Raw genomic sequence first — 20,921 nt, 5'->3', positions numbered from 1 at the left:
CAGCGAGCTTTTCCCATCATTATGTATCAGGAAGGTTAAAATAACGTCCCGAACAGCATTTTTTAGTCTAAACAGACTTTAGGTGCTTAATAGAGTCTAATAACGTTTCTCAAATCCTTTTCAAAACTAAATAGACCTCAATTAATTACTTAGCGTGTTACTTCTGTTATATTGTGTTTAGAACCACAAAAAGGCCATCAATTGAATTTAATTGTATTTAAAGCAGTAGGAAAACTTAAGGTGTTTGAGGAGGATTCACAGGAAAGGAGTGCGGAGGTTGTCAAAATAATTTTAAGGCGAGTCAAAGTTGGTAGGAGGGAAGAATTGATCCCTCATTGAAATATTTAAGGGGTATCCAAGAACTTTCTTGGGTAGACCGCAATCATACCTACCTTGATATCATGTTGGCTACAAAGTTTACTCCAACGCATATTAATTTCTCTGCCACCATTTTGGGTTTTCACCTATTTTGGAAACTGGATCTTCTCCGTACCAAAAATATCAAATTGCAGGGTTTTAAAGCCTAAAACTCCATCAAACAGCTGCCACTATTGAAATTTGGTACACCATCTTGGATTAAATAGTCACCATTTCCGACTCCGAACATGCTTTCTATACCAAATATACGCTTTTGGATTTCGAACAGCAATCTTGTATTTTCTGATTACAATTTTTGGACTTCAAAAATCTCTCGCATACCAAGAGCTCAAACTTTCAAGAAACAGCCGCCATATTGAGCTTTGATGCGTCATCTTGGCTTCACTGGTCACCATTTTTATAATCTGAGCATCCTCTCTTTACCGAATAAACCCGCATTGCATATTTTCGGAGTCCGAAACTCTACACGCAAAAAAATCCGTTCCTATATACGTCAACTCCCAGTCACGGCAACGGGAACAAACGGGAACTATGCATAGCAACGATAACAACAATAAGAAATGTACACCGTGAACTAGATGTCACGGTTTCTAGAACGCCCATATTGACAGCTGGAACTAGTTCCAGTTCACGGTGTATATTTGCTTGTTCTCATATTTGCGTTTGTTTGTTCACGTTTATCAGAACGGTTTTCTGAGCGTGTATAAAACAGCATCAATCTTGAAATTTGTAAACATTTTTGTATTTCGTATTTTTTGTCCGTTATCTTCAATTTTGGACTACCATCTTGGATTCTCTGGTAAACATGCTTGGGCTCTGAACAAGGCTCCGATCGTCTTTGCCATACGTATAATTTTGAAGTCAATACTCCATAAAACGGCCGCTATCTTTATTTTTTTTTCGACATCTTGAGTTTAAAGCCACCATCTTGGATTTTCTGGGCACTACGAACAAAATTTTGATCTGTGTTATCGAAATTCTTAGGATTAGGCTGTTTTATTTCGGGACCCATGGCTTTACATCCCTTTCCACGGACGAATTTACACTTTTGTGGTTTTGTCGGGAGTGGCACAAACAAACATAGGATATTCCACAAATCTATCTTAAAAGCCAAAAAGCTATTTTTTATTCTATATTCTATAGCGGATTTTTTCAAAAATGATTAAAATAAAATCTATCCAATAATTTACCTGTAAACTTGAAACATTCCAATTAGTTGTTCATTTGTTGTGGCGACTGCCTTTATAATTACTGAAAAGTTAGATTTACACTTCCCAGGTACCAATTTGATGCTGTGTAAGCGCTTTTCCAACTATTTTAAAAAAGCCTTAGTTTGAACAAAAGCTGAGAACAAGATGTACAATGTTTTGTTCAGCTCCTAAACATCTAATTTTGGTGATTTGTTTCAACCTTCAGCTGATTGGATGTTCACTGAAAGGCTGATTTAAGGCTTAATATGCGCTTAATCAGCAATTAATCAAATAGATTTATTGTAATTAAAAATAAAAATAAAAACTTTTTCAAGCTTATTTTACTATTTGCGGCTTTCTGTTCACAGAACAGATGTAAAGGAATGTATAAATTAATCTATGGGAAAACTGGGAATTGAACTCGGACCTCCTGATGTATAGTCACTTACCTTAGCACCTACACCGCACACATCTGTATTCATATCCTCGAAAATGAGAGCATTACATGTTGTGTCTGAATGATCAAGAACAAAAGCTGAACTAAACCTGCATTGAGGCTGAAGAAGCTATGTGGACTATAGGAAAACATTGTTTCGGTCAGCAGTCAAAAATTATTAGATTTAAGGTTGAACAACACATGATTAATTCGGCATGTTGGCGTTTGTTACACAGATGAATAATATTCTATATAACTTGTTATTCAGCCATTTATGCATTGCTGATTGAAGAGGTTGAACAAGTCATACTTCAGACCAATATTCAGCTATCATTGTGTTCAGCCACTGACACCATTAACCAACCAATGTTCAGCTGATACTCTCACTGTTCAGCATTCATTGTTCACGAAGAAAAAATAGAAACACTTTCCAACCAAATAAAAAAGAACAAAAAAAAAACGCAGAATAATAATTTTGTGGAATCCTGAATCTCTTTTTTTTTATTTGTTCAACATTTGTTTATTAATTTTGTGTGTTTTTATTGGGCAATGAAGAAAATATATTAGAATATATCGTTTCAGACATATCGGAAGTGTACTGGTAATCTCTGAAGTTTCCCTTACCTGTTGATGCCATAATAAGTCAGACAATCCCAAACACGAGATGCTGGAGGAGAAATCTATTATTTAACTAAATCTTGTCCGCATAAGGAAAAATGCTAAATTTGCCTCTTATTACCAGAGATACCTTCGAAGAATCCTCCGGAAATAATTAGATGTCGTTCTCAAACCACGTAGACTTCAAGAAGAAGGAGTCTGTCTGGCCAAAGTGTGCGCTCCATACGAATTGTCAAATATTTGTATGTAATAAAGTAAAGTATACGAGGAGGAGGGGGATCTGAAATGACTTAGCTTTGATCTACGTGGTTTATAAATGGCCTTATGCTGGAATTGATGGGAGAAGAATTTCACTATAAATTCTTTCCATGATTTAGAAGAATACCTTCAGATGTTCCCCTAAGATATTTTTTCCAGCAATTACTGCGCTGGTAACATCTGAAGTTTTTCTTGGGATTCTTTCAGAAACTCTTGCTGGGTTTGTAGCTGAAATTCTTGCTGGTATTCTAGCAGGACGTTTTTCAGGAAATTCACCACGAACTACTCTAGGAATGCATTTCCGGATTTCTGTAGGAAATTCACCAATAAGTCCTCTTGAAAACACTCCGTCGAGGTATCCATGAATTAATATATGGGCTTTCTTCCAGAGTTTCCTCTTGGTATTTCTTCAGCAATTAAGCTGGCATTCCTTTAGTGAACCTACCCGCAAATCATCCATGCATTCATCCGGGAATGAAGAATTTCCCTTGGGGTCTCTAGAAAAACAATAAATAGGTGGCTTTAGTTATTTCTTCAGAAATTGTTTAAACAATTTGTCCAGGAATTTCTCAAGAAATTCTCCGGGAGCTGCATTTGGGATTCCTCCAGGATTTTCTCAAGTTATTCCAACATGATTTTCTCTTGATTTTGCTTTAGGTATTTTTCTTAGTGTTTTCATCCGGAATTCCTGCAGAGGTTCTTTAGGATTTTCTTGCTGGAAATTTTCCTGAACGCATGCAAGAATTTCTAAAGCTATTTCAGCAGAGATTCTTCCAGGACTTGCTTCAGATATTCCCATAGAATCTTTTTACATCAAGAATCCTTACAGGGAATTCTTCAGAGATTTGAATAGGAATACATCCAAAGATTTTTCTAAGAATTACTTCAGCCATTTTTCTTAGATGCTCATAGGAATTTTTCGGAGATTTCAGTTGGCATATCTTTAGAATTTTTTTAAGAGATTCTGCTAGGGGTTTTCGACTGGAAATGGTTTGCTACGGAAATTCTGGCTTTCTTTGTCTAGGAAATCCAAACGATTAAATTTGCATTGCCCGACGTTTCGGCCTGATTTATTTGGTCTTTTTCAAGGTAAAGCTGTCTGTCGTTTTTTTTTTTGTTTTTATCATTAGTGCCAAAACGATAGACAGCTTTACCTTGAAAAAGGAAAAATAAATCAGGCCGAAACGTCGGGCAATGCAAATTTAATCGTTTGGATTTCCTAGACAGAGAAAGCCATAATTTCAGTAGCAAACCATTTCCAGTCGAAAACCCCTAGCAAAATCTCTTTAAAAGTTTCTAAAGATATACCAACTGAAATCTCCGAAAAGTTCCTATAAGCATCTAAGAAAAACTGCTGAAGTAATTCTTAGAAAAATATTTGGAGGTATTCCTATTCAAATATCTGAAGAATTCTCTGTAAGGATTTTAGATGTAAAAAGTTTCTAGGGGAATATCTGAAGCAAGTCCTGGAAGAATCTCTGCTGAAATAGCTTTAGAAATTCTTGCATGCGTTCAGGAAAATTTCCAACAAGAAAATCCTAATGAATCTCTGCAGGAATTCTGGATGAAATCACAAAGAAAAATACCTAAAGCAAAATCAAGAAAAAACCGCTGAGATGAATCAGCGTCGGGCTGAAAATCTCATAAATAAAGACATAAAAAAAGAGAAAACCGTGTTGGAATACCTCGAGGAAATCCTGGAGGAATCCCAAGAGCAACTCATGTAGAATTTCTTGAGAAATTCCTGGACAAATTGTTACAATTTATGAAGAAATAACAATGGGTACATTATTGATTGTTTTTCTAGAAACCACAAGAGAAACCAGTAAAAAATGTTGAGAATTATCCAGAACCCCTCTAGAGACTTTTACCAAGGGCTGAAAGTCTCTATAATAAAGAAAAATCAATCAATCAAAAGAGACTTTTTACAGAAATAACTTATGGGATTCGTTTAGAAATTTATGTACGGTTTCGTCCTGTAATTTCTTCAATAATTTCTTCAGGAAATCTTCAAGCGAATACTCCGGAAATTGCACTTGAATTATTTCCACCAAGATTTAATTCAGTGATCACTCTTAGAATGTATTTCTTCAAGGTTTCCTATTCCACAATTCCTAGTGCTCACTGTTGTGATATGCGTGAAAAAGGTAGTCGAAAGAAGTAGAACAGTTAATAGTAAAGCAAAAACTAAACATTTCAAATAATCAAACTTATATTTAGCACTTTGAAAATCACATGTTTTTTCTGTGCCCTCAACATCCGTTTCAATTTTTGAACACAAATTCTGGTATACTTTTTTTTTAAATCGAAATGTTTATTGGGAATACTGACTTCTAGGGGCCTTTTTTTCTAAAGCGAGATTACTGTGAGATGTATCTACTAAGAAGATTGTGAAATTTCTGAAGGGAATCCTGCTAACAGAATCTCAGAAACCTCAACTGCAGAAACCATTCCTCAAATAAGAGCTATACAAGAATATGAATATCTACCTCCGTAGAATCTCACCCTTCTGGAAACATGAAAACCCACCTCCCTGTAGGTGGGTGGATGGAATCCTTCGCTCAAGCTCACCCAATCCAAATCTCCGCGTCCTTTCCGTTTATTTCGCATTTTGTGAACCATTTTTTACAGCTCCCATTGTGTGTTGCGTTGTCCTATCCATAGAGCTCTCTCTCTGATAAACAAGATTGATCCCTTTTCTCCTAAGATGTACAGTTCTGCTCTAAGAAGCGAAGAAGAAAAAAAACCCTAGACTAAAGGTTGGCGGATTTATGATAAAAAGAAGGATACCGGCGCGCGCTGCGGATCTCCTCCAACTTCATAAATAATCGTCTTCATTTCTTGTGCATGCATATTTCACCGTCACGGCTCAACTGGCTTCCATTGTTCGGAACGGTTGGTGCGCGCCCAGGGTTGTTCTCCTTCCTGCAGAAGCCAGACAGCCAGCCCAGCGATACACAACACGACGAAGCGACACAAAGGGAAAGGAGTTTTGAATAATCCTGAATTTATTACCGATTCTGAGAGGGGTACTTTGCTTTGGCATGCAAAGTTATGATGGGTTAATATTGCGTCTGGGTAATAAGTACAACGAAATTTAGTAGGAATTTGGTCAAATTTTGTTCTTTGCATATATTAAAAGTTTTAAACTTGATAAATTAAGCTTGCAACATCGACTTTTGATGAAAGTAAAATAAGGCATATATGGCGTTGTGCGTTGCGTGACCAGAAGAACCTACCCGAAGTCGTGGGTTCAAATCCCAACTGAAAACTTTTTTTTAGTTATTCCAATATACATTTCTGATCATCTCTCCTATTTTCCCCTCTCTCTTTCTCCCCGACAGACGAATCCGACTCTCACGTGCACGGCATGCTGACGAGTGAGAACCTCTTCGACGGCACGATCGTAACCAACCTAGAGCAATACTATATCGAGCCGGCCGCCCGGTACGGGCCGGAACTGGAGCGGCACGGTGTCCACACTGTGATCTACAAACTCAGCGACGTCAAAATTCGCCAGGACCATCACAGCCACGAGGATGGAGAAGATGATGGTTCGGCGGCAGGGAGGAGCAGCAGCCACCACCACAGCCACAGTAGTAGCAGAAAGCGTAACCATAGTATTAGTAGTGATAGTGATGGGTCGACGACGAAGACGACTTCCAGTGATGATAGAAGGGGGGAGGAAAGTGAAACGAGGAGCAAAGCCGATGAAGAGGCCACGGAAGCTGCTCAGAATCAATTGAATCAAAAGTCTGATGATTATAGTGGTAGTAGTGGTGTTAGAAGCAGAACTAGTACTAGGGAGAGTAGCGGGAGTGATAGGCTAAGTAGGCAAAATGGAAGAAGTGATGGGGAGGCGGGTGGTGATGAAGAAGCTACGGCTGATGGAGAGTTGGTGCGGAGAAAGCGGAGCAGTAGGAAAAGCGATATCAAGCGGAGGAAACGATGGCTGCCGGAAGAGGTGAGTTTTGTTTTTAAAAATTCCACTACCACTTTTTACACTGTTAGTCAGAGAACAAACTCGTCAAAAGCTTCATTACTAAATCAGAAATATCCTTAGAAATTTCTCCTAAAATACTTTCGAAAATTCTCTAAGAATTCCATGAGTATTTCTCTGAAAATTCCAAGAGTATTTCTAGAACTTGCAAGGGAATTCCGCTGGAAATTCCAAAGGGAATTTCGCTGGAAATTCCAAGGGAATTTCGCTGGAAATTCCAAGGGAATTTCGCTTCAAACTCCAAAGGAATTTTGCTGGAAATTCCAAGGGAATTTCGCTGGAAATTTCAAGGGAATTTGGCTTGAAATCCCAAGAGAATTTCGTTGGAAATTCCCGGCGAATTTCGTTGGAAATTCCCGGCGAATTTCGTTGGAAATTTCGGGGAAATTTCGATGGAAATTCCAGGGGAATTTTGTTGGAAATTCCAGGGGAACTTCGTTGGAAATTCCAGGGGAATTTCGTTGGAAATATCAGGGGAAGTTCGGTGGAAATTCCAGGGGAATTTCGGTGGAAATTCCAGGGGAATTTCGGTGGAAATTCCAGGGGAATTTCGGTGGAAATTCCAGGGGAATTTCGGTGGAAATTCCAGGGGAATTTCGGTGGAAATTCCAGAGGAATTTCGGTGGAAATTCCAGAGGAATTTCGGTGGAAATTCCAGAGGAATTTCGGTGGAAATTCCAGGGGAATTTCGGTGGAAATTCCAGAGGAATTTCGGTGGAAATTCCAGGGGAATTTCGGTAGAAATTCCAGGGGAATTTCGGTAGAAATTCCAGGGGAATTTCGGTAGAAATTCCAGGGGAATTTCGGTAGAAATTCCAGGGGAATTTCGGTGGAAATTCCAGGGGAATTTCGGTGGAAATTCCAGGGGAATTTCGGTGGAAATTCCAGGGGAATTTCGGTGGAAATTCCAGGGGAATTTCGGTGGAAATTCCAGGGGAATTTCGGTGGAAATTCCAGAGGAATTTCGTAGGAAATACCAGAGGAATTTCGTAGGAAATACCAGAGGAATTTCGGTGGAAATTCCAGGGAAATTTCGGTGGAAATTCCAGGGAAATTTCGGTGGAAATTCCAGGGGAATTTCGTTGGTAATTCCAGGGGAATTTCGTTAGAAATTCCAGAGGAATTTCGTTGGAAATTCCAGGGGAATTTCGTTGGAAATTCCAGGGGAATTTCGTTGGAAATTCCAGGGGAATTTCGTTGGAAATTCCACAGGAATTTCGTTGGAAATTCCAGAGGAATTTCGTTGGAAATTCCAGAGGAATTTCGTTGGAAATTCCAGAGGAATTTGGTTGGAAATTCCAGAGGAATTTCGTTGGAAATTCCAGAGGAATTTGGTTGGAAATTCCAGAGGAATTTGGTTGGAAATTCCAGAGGAATTTCGTTGGAAATTCCAGAGGAATTTTGTAGGAAATTCCAGAGGAATTTCGTTGGAAACTCCAGAGGAATTTCATTGAAATTCCAGAGGAATTTCGTTGGCAATTCCAGAGGAATTTCGTTGCAAATTCCAGAGGAATTTCGTTGCAAATTCCAGAGGAATTTCGTTGGAAATTCCAGAGGAATTTCGTTGGAAATTCCAGAGGAATTTCGTTGGAAATTCCAGAGGAATTTCGTTGCAAATTCCAGAGGAATTTCGTTGCAAATTCCAGAGGAATTTCGTTGCAAATTCCAGAGGAATTTCGTTGCAAATTCCAGAGGAATTTCGTTGCAAATTCCAGAGGAATTTCGTTGGAAATTCCAGGGGAATTTCGTTGGAAATTCCAGGGAAATTTCGTTGGAAATCCCTGGGGAATTTCGTTGGAAATTCCAGTGGAATTTCTCTGGAAATTCCAGGGGAATTACTCTGGAAATTCCAGGGGAATTTCTCTGGAAATTCCAGGGGAATTTCTCTGGAAATTCCAGGGGAATTTCTCTGGAAATTCCAGGGGAATTTCTCTGGAAATTCCAGGGGAATTTCTCTGGAAATTCCAGGGGAATTTCTCTGGAAATTCCAGGGGAATTTCTCTGGAAATTCCAGGGGATTTTCTCTGGAAATTCCAGGGGAATTTCTCTGGAAATTCCAGGGGAATTTCTCTGGAAATTCCAGGGGAATTTCTCTGGAAATTCCAGGGGAATTTCTCTGGAAATTCCAGGGGAATTTCTCTGGAAATTCCAGGGGAATTTCTCTGGAAATTCCAGGGGAATTTCTCTGGAAATTCCAGGGGAATTTCTCTGGAAATTCCAGGAGAATTTCTCTGGAAATTCCAGGAGAATTTCTCTGGAAATTCCAGGGGAATTTCTCTGGAAATTCCAGGGGAATTTCTCTGGAAATTCCAGGGAAACTTCTCTGGAAATTCCAGGGAAATTTCTCTGGAAATTCCAGGGAAATTTCTCTGGAAATTCCAGGGAAATTTCTCTGGAAATTCCAGGGGAATTTCTCTGGAAATTCCAGGGGAATTTCTCTGGAAATTCCAGGGGAATTTCTCTGGAAATGCCAGGGGAATTTTTCTGGAAATTCCAGGGAAATTTCTCCGGAAATTCCAAGGAAATTTCTCCGGAAATCCCAAGTGAATTTCTGCGGAAATTCCAAGGGGATTTCTTTGGAAATTCCTGGGGAATTTCTTCGAAAATTCCAAGGGTATTTCTCCGGAAATTCCAAGGGAATTTTTCGGAAATTGCTTTTTCTTTTAGAAATATGTCACTAATTAACCTAGAAAGTGTGATGGTGTTAGTATTGTATGAGCCCAGAGAGTCGAGTAATGATGAGCTGCTTTACAATGTTTTCATACATTCGCTTGGCTTCTTCATCGTCCAACTCTCAGAGAGGAACATCATCCCTTCTGAAGGACCATAATACCACCTAGATAGTCCAGCTGCGAAATCGCTTTTCTGCTATTTTACCACAAAACTTTGCACTTCCCAAACTCCCAACTGATCGCTGCTGGCTGCTATATTTCCTGGTTGGTTGGCAACTTTTTCCCAACGCCCACCCCGCCACCGTTCGTAGCCACAAGCAGGCAGTGCTGGTAGAATTATGTACAAACAAACCCCAAAACATAAAATAACCGGCGCGGTGCACCATGCGGTTGCGAAGTATGCAGCTCGTTGAGGAGAGTGACTACACTAACAGCTAGCAGGACGACACAACGACTGTGGCAGGTGCAAACACAACAAAATGGGGTCCCCCAGAATTCTTGTTCCTCGTCCTGTGCCACATAGGAACCGATTAGATAAACTAGGCTGGGGTGAAATTCCGTAAAACCGAAACAAGCCCCAAATAAATCACACTTTATGGAGTGGCAGTTCACAATCATGGCACAAATTCAAGGACTCATTAGTTTACTATATAATATACGGTACAATGCTTCAGTATCATATCATATAGTAAACTGACGTTTGAATGTGAAGTTCATTGGAATTCAAATTTCGCCTTTATAATGATGGACAACTGCATGATTGGATATTGTTATCATATAACGATACATCTTATCTTACAAAAGTCATCAACCATACAAAAACTGAATAACTGTTACATGTATAGCATGTGCTTGAAAGTTGTTCAAACTGACCGAAGTTTCACCAGAAAATTAACCAGGAATTACATGATGTTTAAGATATAACTCGTACAGTGAAAATGATATGGTATCATATACCATATGATGCTAACGATATGCTGTATCGTAATTTAATTGTTTTCAGTACTTAAGGCACTACAAGCTAACAGTTATGATACAAAACAAATACTTAGCATTCTTTTCAGACATTTATTTACTATAATTGTGTTATCATTAATCTACCATAGAATACCTAACGTACTTGTGACTACTTTTACCCGGGATACTCCCAAACGTTAAAATTCTGGCACAGCTTCGAACTTGAAAGCGATTTTTCTCGGTTGGAATTTTTTTCCGGCCACAGAACCTTTTCCGGTTCCTTGTTCTTCCGCATTTTTCTGGTTGATGTTAGTCCAACCAGAAACAGCGCAGAGAAAAAAGAAAGTTGAAGGAAGATGCCTCCGGCTTTCAGCCCGGCTGGCCTCCGAGACCGAGACCGAGACCAAAATCGAAAGAGAAGGCCAATTTTTTGGTGGCATTCTCGCTGCTGTTTTTTCTTCTGAAATGTTCGTTTGTGAGTTTGGGGAATCGGAAGTGGAGGAACAACTGCCAGCTGCGACCTTCGGGGCGAGCTGGAAATTGGAATTTCTAATGTTTGATAGGGGTTCTCAATTCATGGATCACGAAGCATTTTTTCTCCAGTTCCAGTCGTACTATGGTGTTGATATCAATCACGTGACGAGAAATTGAGTTTGTCGGAATGGGGTATCTGTTCTCCAGTAAAAAGAGAGATGTTCCCTCTGTTTCCAACAGATGGGTTCAACCGGACGCATCGTTACTCGTTAATGTTTAGAACACACACACACACAGCTAGAACACAGATTCTCATCCCGAGGTGGTGCATAAAATATGGACTCAAAAATGGGGATTAGTGAAAACGCGTTCTCGTTTGCTCGAATTCCCTAGATCCCCTAGTTTTCCCACCACGACATCCATATTTTCCCCTCAACTACAGATTGAGAATTAGTTTGAATGAGCGACGACGGGAGTTAACGTCCACGTTCGTGAAAGGGAAAACTAATTTCCCGCTTTCGTATCCGTAGCCTTCTAGCCAGTCAGCCAGCAGTCAACAAGGATGCCTCCCTAGCCGGAAGAACGGTGTCCTGGCCTCAGCTGAGCATGGTGTAGCTAGCACACAGCTTTTCCAGCATTTCCGGGGATGAATGGCGAGAACAAACTAGCTGGTCTGCTCATTTTCGCTTTCGTGAGTGGAAAAGTTTGGTGCCTAACGGGTACTGAATGAGGTTCGAATTAGTAGAAGCGTTTGCAGGAATTCCCAGAGGAATTCTCAGGAGAATTTCCTTGACATCTCAGAAGAATTCCCTTGGAATTTCCAGACTAATTTTCTTGGAATACCAGTGAAATTCTCTAGGAATTTCCTGAGAAAATAAATCCTAGCTACACCATGCTCTGCTGAGGCTAGGACATCGTTTTTCCGGCTAGGCAGGCATCCCTGTTGACTGCTGGCTGACTGGCTAGAAGGCTACGAATACCAAAGCGGTAATCTGGGAATTTCCTGAGAATTTTCCTTTGAACTTTCAGAGGAATTTCCTTAAAATTTCCAGATAAATTACCTTAGAATTTCCAGAGAAATTCCATTGGAATTAGCAGTGAAATTCCCTTGGAATTTCCGGAGAAAATCCCTTATAATTTCCGGAGAAAATGCCTTAGAATTTCCGGAGAAAATCCCTTGGAATTTCCGGAGGAATTCCCCTGGAATTTCCGAAAAAAAAATCTCCTGAAATTTCCAGAGACATTGTCCTGGAATTTCCAGAGATCTTCCCTTGGAATTTCCGGAAAAATTTCCTTGGCATTTCCGGAAAGATTTCCTTAAAATATCCGAAGAAATTCCCTTGGCATGTCCGGAGAAATTCCCATAAAATTTTCGGAAAAAAAATCCCTTGGAATTTCCGGAGAAATTCCCTTGAATTTTCTTGAGAAAAGCCCCTGGCATTTCCAGAGAAATTTTCATGGAATTTCCAGAGAAATTTCTCAGGAATTTCCAAAGAAATTCCTCTGAAATTTCCCAAAAAAAAATACTCCTGGAATTTCCAGAGAAATTCCCTTGGAATTTCCGGAGAAATTCCCTTGGAATTTCCTGAGAAATGCCCCTGGAATTTGCAGAGAAATTTTCATGGAATTTCCAGACGAATTTCAGGAGGAATTCCCTTGGAAATCCAGGAGAAATTTCCTTGGAATTCCAGGAGACATTCCCTTGGAATTCCGTTGGAATTCCAGGAGGAATTCCGTTGGAATTCCAGGAGGAATTCCGTTGGAATTCCAGGAGGAATTCCGTTGGAATTCCAGGAGGAATTCCGTTGGAATTCCAGGAGGAATTCCGTTGGATTTCCAGGAGGAATTCCGTTGGAATTCCAGGAGGAATTCCGTTGGAATTCCAGGAGGAATTCCGTTGGAATTCCAGGAGGAATTCCGTTGGAATTGCAGGAGGAATTCCGTTGCAATTCCAGGAGGAATTCCGTTGGAATTCCAGGAGGAATTCCGTTAGAATTCCAGGAGGAATTCCGTTGGAATTCCAGGAGGAATTCCGTTGGAATTCCAGGAGGAATTCCGTTGGAATTCCAGGAGGAATTCCGTTGGAATTCCAGGAGGAATTCCGTTGGAATTCCAGGAGGAATTCCGTTGGAATTCCAGGAGGAATTCCGTTGGAATTCCAGGAGGAATTCCGTTGGAATTCCAGGAGGAATTCCGTTGGAATTCCAGGAGGAATTCCGTTGGAATTCCAGGAGGAATTCCGTTGGAATTCCAGGAGGAATTCCGTTGGAATTCCAGGAGGAATTCCGTTGGAATTCCAGGAGGAATTCCGTTGGAATTCCAGGAGGAATTCCGTTGGAATTCCAGGAGGAATTCCGTTGGAATTCCAGGAGGAATTCCGTTGGAATTCCAGGAGGAATTCCGTTGGAATTCCAGGAGGAATTCCGTTGGAATTCCAGGAGGAATTCCGTTGGAATTCCAGGAGGAATTCCGTTGGAATTCCAGGAGGAATTCCGTTGGAATTCCAGGAGGAATTCCGTTGGAATTCCAGGAGGAATTCCGTTGGAATTCCAGGAGGAATTCCGTTGGAATTCCAGGAGGAATTCCGTTGGAATTCCAGGAGGAATTCCGTTGGAATTCCAGGAGGAATTCCGTTGGAATTCCAGGAGGAATTCCGTTGGAATTCCAGGAGGAATTCCGTTGGAATTCCAGGAGGAATTCCGTTGGAATTCCAGGAGGAATTCCGTTGGAATTCCAGGAGGAATTCCGTTGGAATTCCAGGAGGAATTCCGTTGGAATTCCAGGAGGAATTCCGTTGGAATTCCAGGAGGAATTCCGTTGGAATTCCAGGAGGAATTCCGTTGGAATTCCAGGAGGAATTCCGTTGGAATTCCAGGAGGAATTCCGTTGGAATTCCAGGAGGAATTCCGTTGGAATTCCAGGAGGAATTCCGTTGGAATTCCAGGAGGAATTCCGTTGGAATTCCAGGAGGAATTCCGTTGGAATTCCAGGAGGAATTCCGTTGGAATTCCAGGAGGAATTCCGTTGGAATTCCAGGAGGAATTCCGTTGGAATTCCAGGAGGAATTCCGTTGGAATTCCAGGAGGAATTCCGTTGGAATTCCAGGAGGAATTCCGTTGGAATTCCAGGAGGAATTCCGTTGGAATTCCAGGAGGAATTCCGTTGGAATTCCAGGAGGAATTCCGTTGGAATTCCAGGAGGAATTCCGTTGGAATTCCAGGAGGAATTCCGTTGGAATTCCAGGAGGAATTCCGTTGGAATTCCAGGAGGAATTCCGTTGGAATTCCAGGAGGAATTCCGTTGGAATTCCAGGAGGAATTCCGTTGGAATTCCAGGAGGAATTCCGTTGGAATTCCAGGAGGAATTCCGTTGGAATTCCAGGAGGAATTCCGTTGGAATTCCAGGAGGAATTCCGTTGGAATTCCAGGAGGAATTCCGTTGGAATTCCAGGAGGAATTCCGTTGGAATTCCAGGAGGAATTCCGTTGGAATTCCAGGAGGAATTCCGTTGGAATTCTAGGAGGAATTCCGTCGGAATTCTAGGAGGAATTCCGTCGGAATTCCAGGAGGAATTCCGTCGGAATTCCAGGAGGAATTCCGTTGGAATTCCAGGAGGAATTCCGTTGGAATTCCAGGAGGAATTCCGTTGGAATTCCAGGAGGAATTCCGTTGGAATTCCAGGAGGAATTCCGTTGGAATTCCAGGAGGAATTCCGTTGGAATTCCAGGAGGAATTCCGTTGGAATTCCAGGAGAAATTCCGTTGGAATTCCAGGAGTAATTCCGTTGGAATTCCAGGAGTAATTCCGTTGGAATTCCAGGAGGAATTCCGTTGGAATTCCAGGAGGAATTCCGTTGGAATTCCAGGAGGAATTCCGTTGGAATTCCAGGAGGAATTCCGTTGGAATTCCAGGAGGAATTCCGTTGGAATTCCAGGAGGAATTCCGTTGGAATTCCAGGAGGAATTCCGTTGGAATTCCAGGAGGAATTCCGTTGGAATTCCAGGAGGAATTCCGTTGGAATTCCAGGAGGAATTCCGTTGGAATTCCAGGAGGAATTCCGTTGGAATTCCAGGAGGAATTCCGTTGGAATTCCAGGAGGAATTCCGTTGGAATTCCAGGAGGAATTCCGTTGGAATTCCAGGAGGAATTCCGTTGGAATTCCAGGAGGAATTCCGTTGGAATTCCAGGAGGAATTCCGTTGGAATTCCAGGAGGAATTCCGTTGGAATTCCAGGAGGAATTCCGTTGGAATTCCAGGAGGAATTCCGTTGGAATTCCAGGAGGAATTCCGTTGGAATTCCAGGAGGAATTCCGTTGGAATTCCAGGAGGAATTCCGTTGGAATTCCAGGAGGAATTCCGTTGGAATTCCAGGAGGAATTCCGTTGGAATTCCAGGAGGAATTCCGTTGGAATTCCAGGAGGAATTCCGTTGGAATTCCAGGAGGAATTCCGTTGGAATTCCAGGAGGAATTCCGTTGGAATTCCAGGAGGAATTCCGTTGGAATTCCAGGAGGAATTCCGTTGGAATTCCAGGAGGAATTCCGTTGGAATTCCAGGAGGAATTCCGTTGGAATTCCAGGAGGAATTCCGTTGGAATTCCAGGAGGAATTCCGTTGGAATTCCAGGAGGAATTCCGTTGGAATTCCAGGAGGAATTCCGTTGGAATTCCAGGAGGAATTCCGTTGGAATTCCAGGAGGAATTCCGTTGGAATTCCAGGAGGAATTCCGTTGGAATTCCAGGAGGAATTCCGTTGGAATTCCAGGAGGAATTCCGTTGGAATTCCAGGAGGAATTCCGTTGGAATTCCAGGAGGAATTCCGTTGGAATTCCAGGAGGAATTCCGTTGGAATTCCAGGAGGAATTCCGTTGGAATTCCAGGAGGAATTCCGTTGGAATTCCAGGAGGAATTCCGTTGGAATTCCAGGAGGAATTCCGTTGGAATTCCAGGAGGAATTCCGTTGGAATTCCAGGAGGAATTCCGTTGGAATTCCAGGAGGAATTCCGTTGGAATTCCAGGAGGAATTCCGTTGGAATTCCAGGAGGAATTCCGTTGGAATTCCAGGAGGAATTCCGTTGGAATTCCAGGAGGAATTCCGTTGGAATTCCAGGAGGAATTCCGTTGGAATTCCAGGAGGAATTCCGTTGGAATTCCAGGAGGAATTCCGTTGGAATTCCAGGAGGAATTCCGTTGGAATTCCAGGAGGAATTCCGTCGGAATTCTAGGAGGAATTCCGTCGGAATTCTAGGAGGAATTCCGTCGGAATTCCAGGAGGAATTCCGTCGGAATTCCAGGAGGAATTCCGTCGGAATTCCAGGAGGAATTCCGTCGGAATTCCAGGAGGAATTCCGTCGGAATTCCAGGAGGAATTCCGTCGGAATTCCAGGAGGAATTCCGTCGGAATTCCAGGAGGAATTCCGTCGGAATTCCAGGAGGAATTCCGTCGGAATTCCAGGAGGAATTCCGTCGGAATTCCAGGAGGAATTCCGTTGGAATTCCAGGAGGAATTCCGTTGGAATTCCAGGAGGAATTCCGTTGGAATTCCAGGAGGAATTCCGTTGGAATTCCAGGAGGAATTCCGTTGGAATTCCAGGAGGAATTCCGTTGGAATTCCAGGAGGAATTCCGTTGGAATTCCAGGAGGAATTCCGTTGGAATTCCAGGAGGAATTCCGTTGGAATTCCAGGAGAAATTCCGTTGGAATTCCAGGAGTAATTCCGTTGGAATTCCAGGAGGAATTCCGTTGGAATTCCAGGAGGAATTCCGTTGGAATTCCAGGAGGAATTCCGTTGGAATTCCAGGAGGAATTCCGTTGGAATTCCAGGAGGAATTCCGTTGGAATTCCAGGAGGAATTCCGTTGGAATTCCAGGAGAAATTCCGTTGGAATTCCAGGAGGAATTCCGTCGGAATTCCAGGAGGAATTCCGTCGGAATTCCAGGAGGAATTCCGTCGGAATTCCAGGAGGAATTCCGTCGGAATTCCAGGAGGAATTCCGTCGGAATTCCAGGAGGAATTCCGTCGGAATTCCAGGAGGAATTCCGTCGGAATTCCAGGAGGAATTCCGTCGGAATTCCAGGAGGAATTCCGTCGGAATTCCAGGAGGAATTCCGTTGGAATTCCAGGAGGAATTCCGTCGGAATTCCAGGAGGAATTCCGTTGGAATTCCAGGAGGAATTCCGTTGGAATTCCAGGAGGAATTCCGTTGGAATTCCAGGAGGAATTCCGTTGGAATTCCAGGAGGAATTCCGTTGGAATTCCAGGAGGAATTCCGTTGGAATTCCAGGAGGAATTCCGTTGGAATTCCAGGAGGAATTCCGTTGGAATTCCAGGAGGAATTCCGTTGGAATTCCAGGAGGAATTCCGTTGGAATTCCAGGAGGAATTCCGTTGGAATTCCAGGAGGAATTCCGTTGGAATTCCAGGAGGAATTCCGTTGGAATTCCAGGAGGAATTCCGTTGGAATTCCAGGAGGAATTCCGTTGGAATTCCAGGAGGAATTCCGTTGGAATTCCAGGAGGAATTCCGTTGGAATTCCAGGAGGAATTCCGTTGGAATTCCAGGAGGAATTCCGTTGGAATTCCAGGAGGAATTCCGTTGGAATTCCAGGAGGAATTCCGTTGGAATTCCAGGAGGAATTCCGTTGGAATTCCAGGAGGAATTCCGTTGGAATTCCAGGAGGAATTCCGTTGGAATTCCAGGAGGAATTCCGTTGGAATTCCAGGAGGAATTCCGTTGGAATTCCAGGAGGAATTCCGTTGGAATTCCAGGAGGAATTCCGTTGGAATTCCAGGAGGAATTCCGTTGGAATTCCAGGAGGAATTCCGTTGGAATTCCAGGAGGAATTCCGTTGGAATTCCAGGAGGAATTCCGTTGGAATTCCAGGAGGAATTCCGTTGGAATTCCAGGAGGAATTCCGTTGGAATTCCAGGAGGAATTCCGTTGGAATTCCAGGAGGAATTCCGTTGGAATTCCAGGAGGAATTCCGTTGGAATTCCAGGAGGAATTCCGTTGGAATTCCAGGAGGAATTCCGTTGGAATTCCAGGAGGAATTCCGTTGGAATTCCAGGAGGAATTCCGTTGGAATTCCAGGAGGAATTCCGTTGGAATTCCAGGAGGAATTCCGTTGGAATTCCAGGAGGAATTCCGTTGGAATTCCAGGAGGAATTCCGTTGGAATTCCAGGAGGAATTCCGTTGGAATTCCAGGAGGAATTCCGTTGGAATTCCAGGAGGAATTCCGTTGGAATTCCAGGAGGAATTCCGTTGGAATTCCAGGAGGAATTCCGTTGGAATTCCAGGAGGAATTCCGTCGGAATTCTAGGAGGAATTCCGTCGGAATTCTAGGAGGAATTCCGTCGGAATTCCAGGAGGAATTCCGTCGGAATTCCAGGAGGAATTCCGTCGGAATTCCAGGAGGAATTCCGTCGGAATTCCAGGAGGAATTCCGTCGGAATTCCAGGAGGAATTCCGTCGGAATTCCAGGAGGAATTCCGTCGGAATTCCAGGAGGAATTCCGTCGGAATTCCAGGAGGAATTCCGTCGGAATTCCAGGAGGAATTCCGTCGGAATTCCAGGAGGAATTCCGTCGGAATTCCAGGAGGAATTCCGTCGGAATTCCAGGAGGAATTCCGTTGGAATTCCAGGAGGAATTCCGTTGGAATTCCAGGAGGAATTCCGTTGGAATTCCAGGAGGAATTCCGTTGGAATTCCAGGAGGAATTCCGTTGGAATTCCAGGAGGAATTCCGTTGGAATTCCAGGAGGAATTCCGTTGGAATTCCAGGAGGAATTCCGTTGGAATTCCAGGAGGAATTCCGTTGGAATTCCAGGAGGAATTCCGTTGGAATTCCAGGAGAAATTCCGTTGGAATTCCAGGAGTAATTCCGTTGGAATTCCAGGAGGAATTCCGTTGGAATTCCAGGAGGAATTCCGTTGGAATTCCAGGAGGAATTCCGTTGGAATTCCAGGAGGAATTCCGTTGGAATTCCAGGAGGAATTCCGTTGGAATTCCAGGAGGAATTCCGTTGGAATTCCAGGAGGAATTCCGTTGGAATTCCAGGAGGAATTCCGTTGGAATTCCAGGAGGAATTCCGTCGGAATTCCAGGAGGAATTCCGTCGGAATTCCAGGAGGAATTCCGTCGGAATTCCAGGAGGAATTCCGTCGGAATTCCAGGAGGAATTCCGTCGGAATTCCAGGAGGAATTCCGTCGGAATTCCAGGAGGAATTCCGTCGGAATTCCAGGAGGAATTCCGTCGGAATTCCAGGAGGAATTCCGTCGGAATTCCAGGAGGAATTCCGTCGGAATTCCAGGAGGAATTCCGTCGGAATTCCAGGAGGAATTCCGTTGGAATTCCAGGAGGAATTCCGTCGGAATTCCAGGAGGAATTCCGTTGGAATTCCAGGAGGAATTCCGTTGGAATTCCAGGAGGAATTCCGTTGGAATTCCAGGAGGAATTCCGTTGGAATTCCAGGAGGAATTCCGTTGGAATTCCAGGAGGAATTCCGTTGGAATTCCAGGAGGAATTCCGTTGGAATTCCAGGAGGAATTCCGTTGGAATTCCAGGAGGAATTCCGTTGGAATTCCAGGAGGAATTCCGTTGGAATTCCAGGAGGAATTCCGTTGGAATTCCAGGAGTAATTCCGTTGGAATTCCAGGAGGAATTCCGTTGGAATTCCAGGAGGAATTCCGTTGGAATTCCAGGAGGAATTCCGTTGGAATTCCAGGAGGAATTCCGTTGGGATTCCAGGAGGAATTCCGTTGGAATTCCAGGAGGAATTCCGTTGGAATTCCAGGAGGAATTCCGTTGGAATTCCAGGAGGAATTCCGTCGGAATTCCAGGAGGAATTCCGTTGGAATTCCAGGAGGAATTCCGTCGGAATTCCAGGAGGAATTCCGTTGGAATTCCAGGAGGAATTCCGTTGGAATTCCAGGAGGAATTCCGTTGGAATTCCAGGAGGAATTCCGTTGGAATTCCAGGAGGAATTCCGTTGGAATTCCAGGAGGAATTCCGTTGGAATTCCAGGAGGAATTCCTTTGGAATTCCAGGAGGAATTCGTTTGGAATTCCAGGAGGAATTCTTTTGGAATTCCAGGAGGAATTCCTTTGGACTTCCAGGAGGAATTCTTTTGGACTTCCAGGAGGAATTCCTTTGGACTTCCAGGAGGAATTCCTTTGGACTTCCAGGAGGAATTCCTTTGGTCTTCCAGGAGGAACTCCTTTGGAATTCCAGGTGGGATTCCTTTGGAATTCCAGGTGGAATTCCTTTGGAATTCCAGGTGGAACTCCCTTGGAATTTTTAGTGGAATTCCCTTGGAATTCCTAGTGGAATTCCTTAGGAATTCCTAGTGGAATTCCTTAGGAATTCCTAGTGGAATTCCTTAGGAATTCCTAGTGGAATTCGCTTGGAACTCTTATTGGCTTCTTTGAGTGAAGCTTCTCGATGTAAAGCTCATTTAGTTTACGTTTTTCAAGACTCTTGTAGTGAATCTTTTAGTATGCAGTTTCTTATGCTTTCCACCCTTCATGAAAAGCAATTACTTCAATTACAATTTCACCAAACCATTATACAATGATTTGTAATTTCCACCGATCCACAACTCGATGACACACAGTAGAAATCACGTAACTGCCCGTCACAGCAGTACCTGACCCTGCAACCAGGAAATAAAAACATCGAAACTCCAGCTTCAGCAGCGCCGGGGCACTCATCTCATGAATACGAAATGTGCGAACCAATTTCCTCCGTTTGCGAAGCAGGATTCTCGCTCTAGAATCCGCACCATCGAACATTCGACGAAACGCAAGACGCCTTCGATGCTTTCTGCAGCGCCCGGTCGGTCATTCCCCATTTACTGCCCAATCATTGGCGTTCAATTTCTTCTCCGACCTTCCCACCCCTCTTCAACCGCTTGTGTTATAGTGTGCAGCTGGGGACCTTATGGCCG

General features: G+C 42.9%; 1 protein-coding gene across 1 annotated transcript in view; it reads left to right on the top strand.

Moving 5' to 3' along the window:
* LOC109621728 (uncharacterized) overlaps positions 1 to 20,921 on the top strand; it is a 634,920-nt gene that overhangs the window by 393,285 nt on the left and 220,714 nt on the right. The window contains exon 5 of the mRNA XM_062847117.1: positions 6,225 to 6,844. Within this exon, the coding sequence (XP_062703101.1) occupies positions 6,225 to 6,844 (620 nt within the window). The remainder of the gene's footprint in view (positions 1 to 6,224; positions 6,845 to 20,921) is intronic.

This window comes from Aedes albopictus, chromosome 1 (genome assembly GCF_035046485.1).
Source record: "Aedes albopictus strain Foshan chromosome 1, AalbF5, whole genome shotgun sequence".
Lineage (NCBI taxonomy): Eukaryota > Metazoa > Arthropoda > Insecta > Diptera > Culicidae > Aedes > Aedes albopictus.
Note: the sequence above shows the minus strand (reverse complement) of the source record. Positions and strands in the feature narration are given on the sequence as shown.